This window comes from Pomacea canaliculata, linkage group LG4 (genome assembly GCF_003073045.1).
Source record: "Pomacea canaliculata isolate SZHN2017 linkage group LG4, ASM307304v1, whole genome shotgun sequence".
NCBI lineage: Eukaryota > Metazoa > Mollusca > Gastropoda > Architaenioglossa > Ampullariidae > Pomacea > Pomacea canaliculata.
Window position 1 is genome coordinate 16791272 of NC_037593.1, and position 18848 is coordinate 16810119.

Sequence of the window (18848 nt, forward strand, 5' to 3'; positions counted from 1 at the left end):
ACATAACTATCAATAAACATAAGTACAGTACAATATTGTGCAGTACAGTAAGTTTAATAATGAAATACTGTACTGTAAGTGCTGTAAACAGTGTACGACGCTAAAACTCGTACGTCGGAATGAGCGTCGTATCATGAACCTATCTACGTCCATGGTCGTATAAAGCGTCGTAACCACGAAACGACGTAACTCGAGACCGTCGTAACCCGAGGACTACCTGTATTGGCAAACAAGTTTGAACATTGTGACCGATAATTCAAGGTTCTGAACCCTTGGTTTCGCGTGATCTTCACACACAACTTTGCCAAACATTCGACAAGGGCTTTTTGTCGCATCAGAAATGGTTGCTTCCCTTTAACCATGGAATTACTATGAACATTGCATTAAAAAAAGATATGATGACCACATCCTTAAGTTTTCTCTCCCTAACAGCGTCATTTCGTTGGATGTAAAAAAGACTAAAATTGCTGTCGGCGAGCACGGCGCTCCGGTTTCATACATATACTCCAGAAGCGCTTATTAAGAAAAGTTTTACCCTTGAAAGATGAAAAATACTATTTTGTTGCAATACTTACAATTAAAACTTTGGGGGTAATTCTTTGTTTAAAAACATCTGTTTACTTCCAAAACACAGACACACAGCAGGTAGAGAGACCGCACATACATGACAAATCTGCTTTCTTGCAAGTTTATTTTCACAGAGATTTGACGAATTCATTACTGAATGTCTCAAAAGGCTCTCAGATATCCAATTAAAAATAAAAATAATGTTTGTATTTTTATGATAAATATTAACACAATCGCTGGTCCTCGCTTATAGCGCGTGACCAGCGAACCTCAAACAAACTTGCGGAGGTCGTCTGCCCTGGGAAAGTTCGCCAAGTCTAAGGCTCGTACAGGAACTGGAAGCTTGCATCTGGGTTTTCTTGAAGACCCACACTTGCCCTGAAGTCTTCCAAACTGAAACCAGACCGCTTGTCAGGCACAGCTCCGGTCGGCAGAGAACTCGAAGACAGTCTGTACATCAGCAGCTGGTAGCGGTGTGTCCCTTGTGGAGGAGTTGGTGGAACGTAATCTGCATTTTAGGAAACAAAAAAAAAAAAATCAAAAAAATAAATCAAAAAATAAATATTAAAAAAAAAATTAATTCTTACAAAACACATCACGATTATCTGTCTCATTTCGCTTTTGTGTTTTCATATCTCCATAATGTATTTTATATAATGTTAATTATAATTATAATGTTAATTCGATTAATCGAGCGGGTGAGGAACACAACGTGCGTGTGTGTGTTTTGAGTGGAACCTGATCTAACCCTGAGAGACCAGAGGCTTGGCTATTTACAATAAGTACAGACTGTATCATTAGATTAATGAATATAAAGACTTCTGTCTTCGTTAATGTCAGCCATACTGTAAATCTACATCACCCTGAGGTACAAGTGTATGTGACTAGAAACATCGTAAATCTCATTATTACTTTTGCTGTATTTAGCAAACAGAGATCTTGCTCTGTATCAACGATAACATTAGCGGATTTTCTGTGGTTCTTCTTCTCCTTTTCTTTTTCTTTTTTTTTATTTATACGCATATTATACTTAATTACTCCACATAAAAGTGTCAAATTTTCAGGTGAAAAAATACTTACTGACATACGTGCGGGTTGTCTTAACGACTCCTACGTTCTGTAAGAAAAATAACGCATTCATCATCATATTCGCAACTTGTTTACTCATACTGAAGCATAATCATAATCATAATCAAAATCAGTTTATCAAGCCATCATCATCATCATTATCATCATCTATCCATCCATCCATCCATACATACATCATCCATCATCCATCCATCATCCATCATCATCATCATCACTGCGCAGCGACTAACCATCGCTTCCTAACTCACTCAGAAGCACAACTCCGACAACACACAACACGTTAGATTATTTGCTTACTGTGACAGTGACCACCGCAAGCCAGTGTAGATAGTAGCCAGAAGGCGCCGGACATGGTCTCGGAGCATCAGGGTCCACCATGAGGAGAACAAAGAACTTTCCCTTCAAACCACAAAACATCCATTTTTAAGCATTCGGCTCGCAGACAGAATATCTAGACACATTCGCACGCTTTTTTGTTAAATAGATCATATCCTTCCACCCGTCATACATACCTCAATAAATATCCAAAAATCCAAGTACGAAAGAAAATGTTTCAGAAAAATAACCTAATAAAAGTACAAATCTAGGACAGAACGAAAGGTCGTGGATGATATACACACAGCAGTCTTCCTACATACCGAGTGAGCTAGCGGACTGTGACATTCGATGGTTGGTGCTGACGCCACAGACGAAGTCGGAATCTGATTACAGAAAGCCTCCACGTCCTCGAAGCTGACGTCTAGGTTGCAGCCGACGTCAGGTCTACGGTTCGGGCAATTGTCGTCTGCACCAAAGGCTGACTTGAAGGCGACAAAGGCCGTCAGTAGTAGGACAGGGTGTCTCGTCTGAACACACAGGTTAGTGCATTTTCACAGTTTTTGTCAAGAGTTTAAAAAAATAAAAAAAAAAAAAAAAACTGGACAATTTCTACATCTGTTTAAACTTCGTTAAGTTTTAACGGACACGTTCATTGTCATTAAAAAACTTACCCGGACTAATACCCAATTTTGAGGTGGTCAATCTGCTTAAAAGCACTTAAATAAATAGTAAACCATATAAGAAAAATAAGCTTCAACTAATTGTTGATGCCATAACAAACGTGAGGGAAGTACATGAAGAGTGAAAACTGAGGAGTGAGCGCTTGAGATATAGTTTATAAAATATCATTTCATGTAGTTACTTGCCATTAGGACAGAATTTGTTCGTCAAACCGCTGAAATGAATGTCGTCTGCGTTTTAAAAAAACAGTCGTCTTTACTAAATGCGAGGCACGACAGTACGTATACGTCAAGCGTGACGTAAAAATCTACCTGACATAGTTTCTCCTGCTTGCAAAGAATGACGTAATCCATAACGTCATTAGTTTGAGAGACGCACACACACATGATGTCAGTGTCACGCATGCGCAAAAGACAGTGTCCCAATAAGCTATTCAAAATGGCAGAAGTGCGTCAAAAGTACAGTGGAACCTCGATTGTCTAGCTTGGTGACATGCACCTGTCGTCCAGATAATATAAAAAAAAAAATCACGGATAATTGATAATGTTTCTTAAGTCGTAAATGCTGCTACAGTTATTGCGCAGTCCTTTCGAGGTGTTGTTTAAAGAGGTTTCTTGAAAAAAAAAATCCGACAGGAGACGTAGCCTTGTGTTCTTATTCTATGTGCCAATAGTTTTGTCTGCGTGGCGTCCATCCACGTCTTCGGCCTTGCTATTGCGGTTTATCTGGCGGTCACCTGCATCCTGCTGAACGAGTAGCTGTAGGTTGTAGCTCGTGTGTGTCCGGTGATGTTACACAATCTTTTCCAAGAAAAGCGTTGAGACAAATGCCGAGACTGGTTGACGAAAAGGGAAGGAGAATGTTCTACACGGATGCAAGTCTAATGGGCGCCCCTTGGCTTGTGTGTTACTTGATGGATTTACAACCGGTTACAGAATTTAAACCTTTAATCCTTCAATCCTTTTGCCTTTTGTCAACAAATTCTCGGAAACCATCGTCTAACAAAATCCAAGCTATGACATACAAGTAGATTGCTGTCGCCCGAATTCTTGGCGGCTTTGTCGATTAGTACCAAAGACATGCACACAATTTTTTTTTTCCATTTGCTGAAAATCCCGTTGAATCATGGCACTGTAGAGCAGCGGGCTTTTGTGTTGTTTTGGGTTTTTGTTTTTGGAAGAGAAAAGGGGCAATCCCAGATAACCCAATGCACGGTTTAGCTGAAGTCTGGATAACTGAGGTTCCACTATAAATAAACAACGATGACGTAGGTGAGGCTTCATCAATCAACCAACCAAACACCAAATCCTCTTCTATCAAATTCACGCGTCTGATCTTTGTTTTGTTGTTGTGCAGGTAGACTGAACAATTATACGAGATTATATGAGTCAGTTGTGTTGAACAGCAAGATTTATCTTCTCAGCAATACGTAACCATAATTGAATTAACACCCAAAACCTTTCACAAAGACTGCCGTGACCTTTAACTATGGTAATAAACATGTAATAAACAAATCCCTTGGACATTATCGTCGTGGTTTGGATAGTTTACCTTTGCGTCAACTGCATTTTGTACGACATATGTAGCAACATGAATTATTGACCAACACACAGACAGTAAGAGTACACTGTACCTCTCAGCCTCCACTCGATCAGTGTTATAGGGTTGTATTTTATTTTTTGTTTGCTTTGCTCTGTATTTATACTACCATAAAGTATATCTTGAAACTCGTCAAAGGACACACACACACAACCACGCAACCTTTATCCTTTCTTCTTGTGAAAACCTTATTGCACTTGTTCACATTCTGCGTCATATTTTGCAGATAATCTGCACAGCTGCATATTGTTTACTGTTCTACCCGTTTAATGACAGAACATCTGCTGAATACTGATAGTCGTTTCAAGAGACAGAGGCAGACACTTGCGGAAGTCTGCGGTGCTCGGTTGCAGAAGGATCTCGTCCATATTTATCATGGAAAAGTAGAGGTGCGTAATATGTATGGAAAGTACAGTGGAACCTCGGTTAACGAACTTAATCCGTTCTGGAAAGCTGTTCGTTAACCGAAATGTTCGTTATCCGAAACAATTTTTTCCATAAGAAATAAAGGAAACAGATTTAATTGGTTCCCAGCCCCTGTTGACTCGCTATTTGAAAGTTACAGGCTATATATATAGATAGGTATTTGTTTTAATGAGAACAGTTATAATGCAATATAAATGGAGTTAAATAAACATAAAAACATTAACGAAAGCATTTAAACAGAAAACTTGTCGTTTTGACGACGTGGTTGGAAACAGGTGTGGGGAGGAAGGGGTGGAATTACTGCTTTGAATTCCCTCTCCATGAGCACACGTGACATTATAAAATCGGGGAGACTTCCCTTTTCTGTAGCTTTGAGGTTGAAGAAAAAAACTTGTCCAGTGTCTGTTCCTTCTGTCTTTTTTATAAAACTCTTCGGTAAAAAGACATCACACATCCGACAGACGCATGCCACCTTCATACTTTGAAATCATTTCCTTTTTCAATTCATTTGTTGGCCGCTTCCTTGTCATTACCTCACTACTATTAATTGCTCTTAATCTTTTTTGGAGCCATGATTGAGGATTATCTTATTAAAATAAAGCACAAAAATCACTAAATAAGAAGGATGCGCATAGATAAGGAACGACCGATCGTAACTGTGTCTCGAGCGCGAATGATTACATGCTGGTCGGTCGCGTGTGGTTCACGTGGCTGTTCGTTATCCGAAATTTTGTTCGCTATCGGAGACAAATTTTTAACGAAATTTTTGTTCGTTATCCGAAATTTTGTTCGCTATCCGAGACAAATTTTTAGCGAAATTTTTGTTCGTTAACCGAAAAATTCGCTATCCGAGGTGTTCGCTAACCGAGGTTCCACTGTACAGGCAGCCATGATGTAGTAGAAGCTATATTTAGCACATTGCCGGTCGTATCGAAAGCTGATATATTGTTGTTGTTTTTATTTCCTGAGTCAGTCTGCACAGGTCTATATTTAGTAAACAGAGAACACACACAGAACCTCACGCACATGAGAGCTGGCGAGCGGAAGAGAGAGAGATGGAATAATCATATCAACTGATGCACTCACCATCATCCTTGTCGGCAAAATTTATCCATTAATCATTGTAATGAGCTGGAAATGCCCGAGTGGAATGGCGGGGAATCCGTGAAAGAGCGCAAGACGAGAAGAAGGTGGCTACACCAACCTCTCACCCATCGACCACGCAACGAGGTCAGGGTCACGTGCAGCCTACGTCACGAGATGCGCGTGAAGCTGGTGCACGGAGGTGTGGCTCGTCACGTGCGCTGCATCCAGCGAACTCAGATCTCTTGTGTATGACTGTGCACGTGTGTGCTGGTGTGGAACGACTGTGCAAGTGTATGCTTGTGTGAACATCCGTGTGTGAGCGTGCGTGCGTGCGTGCGTGGTTGCAGACACACTTCTATCCTACCGTTGCATGTATACTCCGAGAATTCGCTCACCAAGAAATTTATTTCTTTATTAATTTTTATCGACCATCGGTGTTTTCGTGGCGTGGAAAGCCATTATCCAGGTCCGATAAAAGTCGTAGTATTTAGGACGCAGCTGTTGCCCTTGTACCATCCATAACCTAACGTTTGCATAGTTTTTGACAGATCACTCGATCCAATCAACACGTGAGCAAACTCAACGTTATGATACATTTCTTGATCCCATGTAAATGACAGGGAATTACGACACCATCATAACTAGGTACCACGGGGAAATACCTAGAAAACAGTAACTTGGTCATTGCGTAAGTCAGAGCGAGTGAGAATTCTGTTCTGAATTTCAGTATGAAGTCACCAGCATGTAAATAATAATAATAATAATAATAATAATAATAATAATAATAATAAAGCTGTTTAGTACACAATTTTGTGAAAGACCATTTAATATACTTGCGACACTAAACTCTCACACACACCCATGCACGACACAGCAAATAAACACACACCCACCCAACACATAAAACGCAACAAAGCAGAAACGTTTTTGTAGGTCGTCGGGGATTGATTTCACTTAAAGCATGTTTGAAGAAGAGGACCACCTGCCCAGTCAAGAAGCTAAATTTCACAAATGACGATCAGTTGACATGAACCAGTCGCGAACTCAGTCAAAAGCAGCGCCAAAAAATATTGCCATCAGTTTGCAAAAAACTTTCAATTTTTTTTTTCATAAAATGTTAGTCTTCTGGTAAACACGCACGAAACGAAAACACATTCTTAGGTTTCAACTGGCATAAACTCAAACGACTTTCGTTTTGAATTAATTGAAATTTAACACATTTAAATGTGAAATACAATTTTACTTAAGACCAATTTTGCAATTAAATTGTAAATGGTTAGGTAGGGCAAGAAAGTGCTCCAAATGTCGTCAATGTATATATCTCCTAAGAGAGGTAAGTGCTTCAATCAGCTTCGCATAAACAATAAAGGCATACTAATAAACTAATAAACTAATAAACGCGAAATCTGCATGAACAAGCCGATTGTCATTGAGCAAGTTCTTAATTGGACGAAGTTGCAAGAATAAAACAAGCTCAGCAAGAGCAAATTTTGAGGGGTAAATTATTTCATTTTTTTGCTCTTCCTTTCGACTGACTGCGTTGCACTTTAAGGAGGCCATCTTTGACTTCACTTTGCGCTTCGATAACTCTCTATGAGGAATAATAATAATAGAGCACTTTTAAAGTGCATTTTCCTGCCATCAGCAAGTTTAATGTGCTGTGACATAAGCGACCGGCTTTACAATATTTCTCTCTCTCTCTCACACACACACACGCACACACAAGTGCTTTCACAGAAGCGCCCCCACGCACACAAGGCGTGTATGGAAAAAAGTAGGAATCCATGAAAAGCTGGGTCGTAAGGTCAGATTTGAAAGTATCAAGAATTCTTTAGAAACATAAAGTCGTAGCCATTTAATAAAAACCACTTTAACGGAAGTGCGAAATCTTTTTGATTAACGTAAAATGAAGAAGTCGGTGAACTTTTCTTGACCACTGGAGAAAAAAGTTTCATCACTTAAATCTGAAGCCACGAAGTTCTGGTAACCACGGGGAAATTAAAGGGTAAGACGGAGAATCAAATGGTTAATTATGGCTAAACACTGTTAGTGAGAGCTCACCAGAGTCATTTTAACTTTTGTTTGCTATCAGCTATGCAGATGACTTGGCTAAACTCTGTCTCACCTTTCGTTTGACGATTGAGTTTTAAGGGTACGGTTCATGTAAAAAAAATCGTCCTAAATGTGTGTGTGCAGAAAAATGTAACTATCGCATAAAACTGCCAGCCCTGAAGGATGAGTTATCAAGTTTAGGAGAGGCTAACAATATAAAATTCTGGAAATTAAAAAAACATGGCGATTAACTAATCTTTATAATTGCTAGCTGCAGTAGCATTGTTTTAACGTCTTTTTTACAACATCGTAACTGGAGAAATCTGAAACTTTTATTGTATAACTTTAAACTCATTTTTTTTCAAACCGTGAAGTTGGAAACAAAAAAACGAGATCACTTCTAGTGCGTAACCCGATTTTGCAGGTGCATGAGTTGTACTTAAAATTCATGTTGACGTCCATTCAAGTACACAACAAATGCATCTATTCTTCGTCACTTTAAATAGATATAAAACTGTATCTTTTCTTGATTTCATGCGATGTTAGCTTTTTCCGGGCGTTGTGGAAGGGCAGGGTAAAGGTTGTGGGAAAATATAAAATTACAAGTGCTCTCTCTCTCTTCCTTCTTGGGTGAGAAAGGTTCACAACACGGAGAGGACGTAAATTTTGGGACATGCTGGAACATTGCAAAACTTCTTTAAATTATTTGCAATCTACAGCATATACTTATCCAGTTTCGAGCATCCCAGTGGATAAGCTCCAGTTATGTGCAAAAATAGAATTGTTTGGCCAGGTTTTAATAAACATTCTACAGAATAAGGCCGACATAGTGATCCGGCGAGTCAGGGGACTGGAGCCATGAAGCCATGTGTTTCGCTGTCTCCATCTCTCGCTCATTTCTCTCTCAAGAAGCATGGCAGCGTGCCATGATCACGCAGAAAGCACTTTCCATAATCAGTAAAATTGATGTTTTCGTGAAGAAGTTAATTACCCAAACAATGTCAGAAACACAGCTGCGTTTTCTCTCTTCCCCAACGGATCAAACTCTGTCTCTCTCAATCAAAATTTGGTCAGAACCCCTGGATGATTAAAGCATGTTGTATATTCTTTTTATCTCTATCTCTTCATCAGGGAGGAAAATGTCTTGTACATCTCGTTCTCTGGGAAGGAGTTCAAAGAAAAGTCGGAGGTTACCAAGAGTCAGAGGTCAAGTTCTCAGTGACACGGCTGCTGCTGTCAAGGCGTTGCAAAGAATAATTCATTTGTTTGGTGTGAATCCATGTCCTGAGGTTTTCAAGTCCATACACAAGGCTATTGTGTTTTACAACAGAACTTAGCCACTACCTACATCATAATGACATGTCGGCAAGTTTTATATCAGACTCTGCAGTCAGTAACTTGTCTTTCATATCCATCTGTTTCCTAGCTTTTGCAAGTTACACCCCATCTTCCTTCAGGGCCATACACAAACAACAAAACTGATACAGGAAATTTGTCATTGTCCATCGCGAAATTTTATTGTATAAATCGTTCGTTTGCGTGCTTGAGAGAGAAATGCTACATCCGTTGTCATTAGACAGTTAAATCTTAACTTCAGAGCATATCTTCACTCTCGATAACGAATACTCTTCTAAGCTTCAAATCAATCTTGCTGATAGCAGTTTGAAATGTAGGCCAACCGATTCAAACACACCCTTCACCGTGTAAGGGTTTGAAGACGGTCAAAAACGCCATCTAATTTCTCGTCCGTCGCCCATGCCCACATGAGATCATAATTATAGGTAGGCACACATATTTTTAAAATAATAAACACATATTAACGATTAACGATTGCGCAGTCATAACGATAATTAGCACTGACAGCAAAAGACTGAGAAATATCGTGTAAGTGTCCAGCAAAAAGAACTCCACTTCGCAGAACCACAGTCAGTCTTAAGGTAACCGAGTAGGTACATGACGGTCAAAATAATAAGAATAATAATAATACTCACACACAACATACAACATCCAAAAAAATCTCTTAAAATGTTATCTCCCCTGATGCATTCTTGCCGTTGTTTTTAGAGTTGATGAACTCTAATAACAACAGCAAGTGTCCATCAGGTACTGACTGGCCAAAACTTCAGATCTTGACTAAAGATGGATCAGAGTTTACGCTTGTCCGTTCCGGCATTGAGTTTTGTTTCTAAGTCATCCATAAGTTTACAGTATGTAAGCGTAGTTCACCTACTTCAGTTACGAAAAACTGTTTAATGTCGCTCGCCACCTTCTCATCAATTAATCGATCTAGAACAGAAGTAAATGGCTGTCAGCAGCGTCGTCGTTTGACGATAGAGCACACTGCGGGCGCCCACGGCATTTCCTCGTCACTAATACTTGCTTCCTTCTTTGCATGATGTCCCAGTGGTACCACACTATCACACGTTCTCAGTCTTTGATTAACTGTAATCTCTCTCAGGTTCTGTGACAAGAAGATTAACATATGTTGACATACACAGCAGAATGGGCGAGGAGACCCCACACACACACATACACGCACACACACCTTTCTTAAGGTCGTCTCTGAGACAATCTGGTTTATTCATGCGCAAGAAAGATCCTCTTTAGCAAAAGCTTGTAGGTAAAAAATTGCATTTTTTTTTCTTCGTGAATTCTAAATACGTGGTGTTCGCCAAAAACACATCATCGTTGAAAGGTCTCTTTGTCCATGTTCATTTTCCTGAATCGTTTTGCCGCACCCACGTTGCTGTCTAGAGCAGAATTTTTGTTCAATGTTCAAACCACGAAATCAGTCTAAGGTTACTCCAATGTTTTCGTTCTTTGGTATATACGGACTAGTACCTCAACGAGAAATAACACACTCAGTATTCAGAATGACATTGATGAGTGTGGTTATCAGTACAAGCCAATAGCTTGCAGGCCGTTGTAAGTACGGCAATGGTTTATCTTTAACACACACACACACACGAAGCGCTTCACGATCATCACGTGCGATAAGACTGCTGCGCCGGATTGCTGCGGCTGAAGCAGCCGAAGGTCCTTTTGACGATGACCTTACAGTGGTCCTTGAACTCCTTGTTCATGAAGCTGTAGACAAATACGTTGGCCACGGAGTTGACAAAGTAGGAGCGCAGGAAGATGTTGTAGGCCACGAGGCCGCTGGTGGACAGGCCGCTGTCGAAGTGCTGGATTGTGGTTCGTATCATGATCAAGCTCAGGTGCGGCAGGTAGGATAGGATGAAGACGAGTGTGACAGCCAGTGCCACGACAGTCATCTTCTGGGCCCTCAGCGACCTGCGGATGCGGGTGTACACTTCCGCCTGGGAGGAACTGCGGTCGCGGCCGCGATCGTCATCTGCCTCATCGGGCAGGTTGTCGTCTGGCGGCAAGTCACTGTCCCGGTCCCCGGTGGTGGGTGAGGAGGAGAGGGGGGCCATGGAGAAGGAGTGGCGTGCCAGGTACTGGCGGTGGCGACGCGTCTCGCACCAGATCCGCCCGTACATGACAACGAGGGAGGTGGCGTAGGAGACGAAAGCCACCCCGAAGATCATCTCGTACAGGAGCGGGTACAGGCGGCCTTGGTACTTGTCCTGAACGGAGCAGTCGAAACCGCTCACGCCATTGATCCTGGTGTCAATACTGCGCCGGCCATAGATGCTGAGTGCCGGCAGCGCGAACACGAGGGCTATCACTAGGGCGATGGCCACACCCACCTTGGCGTGCTGCATATGCAGCTGCACGTGCAGGGGCTTGCACACGCGGCGATAACGGTCCACGGCGATGACCAAAAGAACGCTGACAGAGGCTACCGGGGGCACTGTCAGACAGAAGCGCATGATCTTGCAGGCCACCACGTTCTCGTAGGCATAGTACAGGCAGATGTCGGCAATTTCTGACGGGATGCCCACGGTGCAGCTGATGAGGTCTAAGATGCCCAGCCAGGCGAAGAGGTAGTTCTGGTTGGTCACTTTCATGCGCCACACGAAGATGTAGACGACCAGCGCGTTCCCGACCGTGCCGATCACCATCAAGCTGCCGAGGACGACGAGGACCGGAAGGATACGCAGCGCCATCTCGTGGCTGAGCTGCAGGAGCAGGGTCATGTTGTGAGGGAGGGAGATGTTGCCTGGAGGCGAAGTAGACCCCTCCCAGTTCTCGGCTGAACATTGTTATGGTGGTCGTCGCCCTAACGCAGTAGAAAACTTTCTGTCTGGCAGCAACTCCACTATTCAGTGATCACGTCTCCCATCACTGTACCTCTTGGACTGGCAGCTTTCTGTCACGATCACATCGGCCATTTCCAGTCTAGTCCTCTAGGACCGGAAACTGAAAAGAGGAAGAACCCTGATTTAAAATTATACGCTTTAACAAAGTACTTATTTACCAATTGAACTACACTACTCAGTTAAATAATAATCCTGCCTTATGCACATTTTCACTGAATGCAACAACTTTCACTGAATGCCCGGCGAACAAATCGCACTAAAAACTATAATTAGGAGGTAGAAGTGCTTTCAAATGTAAGAGAAGGCTATTCAAATTTGAAAAGATTCTGGCCGTTCTGTAAAACTGTCATCATTATATATCTGTCTTTAAAAGATAAATTAGGGCGCCAAGTGTTATTCTAATGATTATTGGAAGTGTGCCCAAAAATGGAGTGAACATCTCACTTCCGTTTTCGCTAGATGCAAACCAGCAGGCACCATGCACTGAAGTAGGTCAGACATGTGACTTCATGTGCACCGAAACATCCCAGATTTCTCTTCCATTTGACAAAAGAATCCCCAAACCACGAATTTCGTGTTCGTGTTGTTGACCTTTCTTGTGTTGTGCATGATGATGTTGATCACGTGTTCGTCTCAAGAAGACAAAGAGAGGGTTGGCGGGGAGCTTTCACCTGGATATGGGGTTATAGAATCGAACTGAGCTTTATGCAGTCAATAAAAAAATAGTGCATCGTTTGTATGCCTATAACCGAACGTAAACATAATTAACCTGTACAAGGCGGATGTGGATGTGGCTACAGTCATCTTGGGAACAGTGCGATAAGCTGAGACTTCTCACTCTTCTTATTCCGCCAATGCCATCTGCGGTTCGAGTTCGTGTCCACCAGGCCACCTACGCAGGAAATGTCCCGCTTGTATGTGATGCCGAGCATGTGAACAATGTCGCCACTGTTGTATGCAGGGCCGTGCTTAGGGGCAGGCAGACGAGGCATCTGCCTAGGGCCCCGCACATTTCATTAAATAACAACCGTGGCGATCGTGGTGTCAAGGGCCCCGCACATACCCTATGCCTCGGGCCCCGCGGGGGGTAAGAACGGGCCTGGTTGTATGCAACAGTCTTTTCGCCAACAAGGCGAGATATAACAAGAGACTGAGTGGGCTGACCTCGCGCTTCTGCCTGTAATCAAAAGCTATTGACTATCTTTGCTGTAATCGTGGACTGGACTTCACGTGCTACATTCGTATCATTTCGAGTTTGAAAGTTCAGTTGTTACTCCATACCAACGTTTATCGAGCTCTTCGTGGCCGGAAAAGCGGTACAAATAGTTTTGGCAGCACATCCCAAAGCTGCTGACATTTTCTGAAAACATTAGGTCGACATTTCGCTGGCGTTCAGCTCCAATGCTCTTTTTCCGTTTTTTTTTTTTTTTTTTTTTTTTTTTTTTTTTTTAAAGCTTCATAATTGAAGCACAGTGCTACACAATTTATTTCACATTTTCTAGTTCCCAAGTTCTTCAAAAGTCTGCGATTAGTCCTATAATCCCGTAATACAACTGTTTTGTGTCGCAGCAGTTTTAGCCGTGATAGTCTGATATCATATTGCTTTCGCTCAGTTTTAAGATGCAAAAGAAGAATGACAGATGATAAGTTAATTTTTTAGGCGATAGTATTGGCAAATCTAGAGTTAACCTACCTAAAGAACTAAAAAAAAAAAAAAAAAAAAAAAAAAAAAAAAAAAAAAAAAAAAAAAAATAATAAAACAAAAATAAGCAATTTACAATTAGAAACACAACACATTTCGTGTTGAATCAAAGGTTAACAGAAATAGAAAGTCATTAACAGAGAGACTCCTAAATGCCGCTTAAACTTTATTAGTCGGGGCTGTTTTTTTTTTTTTTTTTTTGTTGTTTTTTTTTTTTTTTTTTTTTTCACAGAAAAATTCTGCTGTGACTGTGATGGGACATCTTTCTGGTCTGAGTTTGTCCCTGCGCTGTCCTTGACCTCCACATCGCGCGCTGCACCAACAGATTCTAGGTACGATACTAAATGTCAGTCTTGCATTGCCCAGTTTCCATCACCAGTTCCTGTTCCTCCCCCTGTGGGACCCCGGGGTATGCTTGTCTAGCAAGCATTGCAAGAATAGGGTCCCTGCCATCCAGCCAGGCATGTCGTAAGAGGCGACTAAGGTGGACACCTCCCCTAGAGGTAAAATAGGTTGTGGTAGGGCTAACAACCCCACCATGTAAAAAAAATCCTGTTACAGAAACTAAAACCAGAGAACTCGTCACAGATGGCGAAGGTAATGAAGCGCACCAGGAGACTGGACTAATGACGGACGACAGCCAAACCCGACAGGGAGCTGGCGCCCGACAGCGGATTACTGAAGCCGAAGGCAGAAGTTGAGGGTGGGGTGTGGAACGTCCAGACTTGTACCAGACTGGCAGGATGCTCCAATTAGTCAAGGAGTTTGACAACTACAACTTGGACATCCGGGAGTCAGTGAGGTCAGATGGACCGGCACGGGAAAGAGGAGACTAGCGTCAGGACATACCATCTTGTTCTCAGGAAGATCAGACGCTCAGCACTCTGAAGGAGTAGCTCTACTCCTCAACAAGAAAACGGAAAAGGCACTGCTGGAATGGAAGCCTTATGGACCCAGGCTTTTGAGAGCAAGATTCCATTCCAAGTACACCAAGCTGACAGTGCTAGCCTGCTATGCACCAACAAATGACTCTGAGGCAGAAGACAAGGATGCTTTTTACGATCAGCTCCAGGCAGCCTCAGAAAGCGTTCCAGCCCACGACATGTTGCTCATCATCGGCGATCTCAATGCCAAGGTGGGAAGTGACAACACCTGCAGGGAGCATGTCATGGGCAAACATGGAATCGGAACCATCAATGACAACGGAGAGAGACTGGCAGACTTTTGTGAAGAAAACAACCTACTGATTGGAGGCACTCTTCCCACACAAAGACATCCACAAGGCAACATGGACATCACCAGATGGGATCACAAAGAACCAGATAGACCATGTCATCATCAACCGAAAATGGAGGAGCTCACTTCAAGATGTAGAGCCTACAGAGGAGCAGACATTGCCAGTGACCACACTCTTGTGATAGCCACAGTTTCTCTGAAGCTGCGTCGATCACGAGGAAAACAGGCACGTCAGCAGAGAGTGGACTCCGGCAAACTAAAAATCCAGCCACCGAAAGGGCCTTTGCTATGGAAGTAAAGAACAGGTTCCAGGCACTAGGAGACCAACAAGAGATGACCTTAGACGACTTCAATCGAGTCTTACAGGAATCAGGAGAGAAAAATACTGGGCTTCCAACGGAAAAAGAAAGAACAGTGGATCAGAGAAGAGACATGGAGGAAGATAGAAGAGAGAAAGTTAGCCAAACAAAGAATCAACAGCACCAGATCTGAACGCCTGAAGGAACAACACAGACAAAGATATGCAAAACTGAACAAAAGAGGTAAAGAGGATGACAAGAACCGACAAAAGATATCACATAGAGAAACTGGCAGATGAAGCAGAAAATGCAGCAAGTAAAAATGACCTGAAGACACTGTACAAGATAAACAAACAGCTAAACAACGGGTTTAAGAACAGTGATGTGCAGTGAAAGACGTGAACGGTAATGTCGTTGAGGGAGAGGCAGGAAAACTACAGCGCTGGAGGGAGCATTTTGAGTCGGTTCTGAACAGACCAGATCCCCCTCAGCTTGCAGACATCCAGCCAGCAGCTATAGACCTTGAACATCTGCACAGACCCACCAAGCCTGGAAGAAGTGACAGCAGCAGTCAAGACAATGAAGAGCGGCAAAGCACCAGGGGCAGATGGAATAACAGCAGAGATGTTGAAAGCAGACGTGAATGTGACAGCTCCCAAGCTGACTGAAATCTTCAGGCAAATTTGGGAATCAGGGCAGGTCCCTGTTGCGTGGAAGACAGGGCTCATCTTCAAGTTACCCAAGAAAGGAGATCTTGGAGACTGCAATAAATTGGAGGGGCATAACACTTCTTTCCTCACCACAAGGTCTTCAGCAAGATTGTTTTGTCAAGACTGACGGCAACTCTTGAGAAAGACCTCCGACCACAGCAAGCAGGATTTCGCCCTGGGCGATCCTGCTCCGAACACATCTTCATTCTGCGACAGATTCTGGAGCAGAGCAACGAATGGAACACACCGCTGTACATCAATTTCATCGACCTGGAGAAGGCTTTTGACAGCATCCACCGCGAGTCCTTATGGAAGATCCTGAGGCATTACGGAGTCCCTGCAAAACTTGTTCAGGTCATTGCAATGCTGTACAGCGATTTCAAATCCCAGGTTTGTCTGTGACACGGAGCTCACAGACCCCTTCAACGTCAGTACCGGGTGAAGCAGGGCTGCATTCTGTCGCCGTTCCTCTTCATCCTGGCCATGGACTGGATCATGAAGACTTCCACCGACAGCGAGAGGAGAGGGCTCAGATGGACCATGACTATGACAAGCAACAACAGCACTGGAAGACTTGGACTTTGCTGATGACATTGCCCTGCTGTCACACCGCCACCAAGACATGCAGGAAAAAACAAAGGCCTTCTCAGAAACAGCTGGAAACCTTGGGTTGAAGGTCAGCACAAAAAAGACTAACAGTATGAGAGTGAACGCCAGAGTCCAAGACAGCATCAAACTAAATGGAGAGAGATTGAGGAAGTTGACAGTTTCACCTATCTTGGGTCCAAAATGTCAAACACCGGGATGCGGAGGTGGAGATTCGAGCCCGACTGGCGAAAGCAGTCAGGCTTTGCCTCACTCAGGAGCACATGGAAGCAAAAAACATCAGCCAGAAGATCAAGCTGAGAATCTTCAAGTCAAATGTGATCAGCACCCTCCTTTACGGATCAGAATCTTGGAAGATGACCAAAACCATCAGTAACAAGCTTGACGTCTTCCAAAACAGATGCCTCAGGCGCATACTTAACATCTTTTGGCCAAACACCATCACCAACGAAGAACTCCACCGAAGAAGTGAAACCGAGTCCATCACCACGCAGGTTCAACGAAGGCGTTGGCGATGGATTGGACATGTGCTCCGCCAGCAGACAGCAGACCTTTCCAGAGTCGCCCTACGATGGACTCCAGACGGCCGAAGAAAACGAGGCCGCCCAAAGGAAACTTGGAGAAGAACAGTGGAAAGGGAGATGAAAGGAAAGGGCTGGACATGGGGTCACCTAGAGCGGGTTTCAGCCGATCGACATCGGTGGCGGACTCTGGTTGAGGCCTTATGTGCAACCTGATGCACAAAGAGGAATAGATAGATAGATAGTTCCTGTTCCTCGTCACGTGTCTGTCCTGTTGGACCGCTGTTGGTGTGGTGACATACAGCACAACCTGCCAGTATTTGCACAATGGAAAGTGATGGGAGGGTACTAATAGAGGAAGAGGTTGGAGGGTAAGAAAAGCCTATCTACGTCCCTGCCTGCTTAACTACCCATCTGCTCTTTCAGTCTATCCTGGATGGGGACGCCAATGGAGCGACTTCAAAATTTTCATTTGTATATATATATAATGAAAGCCATATGTCAGTCCCACAAACGATGCAAAAGAAAAACAATGGAGCAGCCTCCACTTTCACTCAAACACAAGGCTGATTTCATTTTGAGTAAGTGCTTGTTTACACACACTATCTCACACACACGGTGGGAGACTTTGAGACTTCACACAGTTGGAGAGAAAGTAAGTTATCTTTAGAAGACCGTTAGAGAGAGAAAGTAAATCGTCTAGTTTCTACGATACCATTAACACCTACACATTTCCCTCAGGCAGCTATACTGGAAAGTGCGGTGTATGTTACACGTACATTAAACTCATAATGGACAGACTGGCGAAAGAAAGATTGACAGAGGCAGGAAGAAAGACAGAAAGTAGAACGCTGGCAGACAGAAGTGGAGATGAAGACACCCACGAACCCTTATCTCTAAGCAACAAATGCCACACGACAGACGATCTTAAGCTGTAAGTGGCTTACTTACGATATCTGTCAGCCACCCATCGGATGTTGCATGCTCACCGTTGTCACACTGTCGCTAGTCCTGAGGCCGGACTATCACACGTACGAGAAACGATCCTTGCGATGACTCAAAACGCACACCACTCCTTGTCCCTCTCGACCCAGGTGGGGGATATACCTCATTGCTGTTGTACGCTCTCAGGTCAACTGAGTGGAGGAAACGTATTGTTCCGGGTCATCATGAACACTGCAAACTCGATCACCTGTCGAAGTTTCGTTCCGTGACTCAGCTTGGAACGCCCGGACATTATTTAAAAAGCCGAATAGAATCAGTAAGGCACGTCTCTAGCGAAACTACTCTAGTTTAATTCTAAAATAAACAACCCCAGCTCCATTGTGTGCGAGGCTATGAACCTGCTCAGTCCATGAATGGCACTTGCTTGCTAGTAAAATACAAGGGTTTACTCAGCGTGTATGACAGCCAAACGTTATCACATTCACGTACCTTCGGCACGCACAGCAGTCTCTTGGCGTAATCACACAACGCCGGGAGTTCACGCACACCCAAGGCCGCTGTAGCAGACGACACTTCCCAAATGTTCGTCCCTCGCCCAGCTTTGTCAATTCATCAAATTTTCAAGGGAAGTAAGCCAAGAAGCAAGTTCTGGCCCTCTAAATAAATAAAATGAAATAATAAAAATCTCGTGGAGGGACCAGGGTGCTATAGAAACCCACGTCACCATGAATTTACTTGACTTAGAGACTACAGCTAGTTTTGGAAGGTTGCTACAGTGCTGTTTT

General features: G+C 43.2%; 2 protein-coding genes across 8 annotated transcripts; both read right to left on the minus strand.

Moving 5' to 3' along the window:
- Window positions 1-672: 672 nt before the first annotated feature.
- On the minus strand, window positions 673-5932 carry LOC112563093 (phosphatidylethanolamine-binding protein 4-like). Of its 2 annotated transcripts, none has more exons than XM_025236823.1 (5): window positions 5767-5932; window positions 2295-2501; window positions 1954-2055; window positions 1648-1684; window positions 673-1075 (listed from the first exon to the last, which is right to left on the minus strand). In XM_025236823.1, the coding sequence occupies exons 1-5, from the start codon at window positions 5770-5772 to the stop codon at window positions 885-887; spliced, it is 543 nt and encodes a 180-aa protein (XP_025092608.1). In that variant the 5' UTR covers window positions 5773-5932; the 3' UTR covers window positions 673-884. The 2 variants fall into 2 exon arrangements, with proteins under 2 accessions (XP_025092608.1, XP_025092610.1); XM_025236825.1 differs by lacking the exon at window positions 5767-5932 and adding an exon at window positions 2841-2976.
- A 3377-nt stretch (window positions 5933-9309) lies between these two features.
- LOC112562908 (orexin receptor type 2-like) lies at window positions 9310-18685 on the minus strand. Of its 6 annotated transcripts, none has more exons than XM_025236512.1 (2): window positions 18553-18685; window positions 9310-12144 (listed from the first exon to the last, which is right to left on the minus strand). In XM_025236512.1, the coding sequence occupies exon 2, from the start codon at window positions 11919-11921 to the stop codon at window positions 10803-10805; it is 1119 nt and encodes a 372-aa protein (XP_025092297.1). In that variant the 5' UTR covers window positions 11922-12144; window positions 18553-18685; the 3' UTR covers window positions 9310-10802. The 6 variants fall into 6 exon arrangements, with proteins under 6 accessions (XP_025092297.1, XP_025092294.1, XP_025092292.1 ...); XM_025236509.1 differs by having other exon boundaries at window positions 18108-18661; XM_025236507.1 differs by having other exon boundaries at window positions 18070-18661.
- Between the last annotated feature and the right edge of the window lie 163 nt (window positions 18686-18848).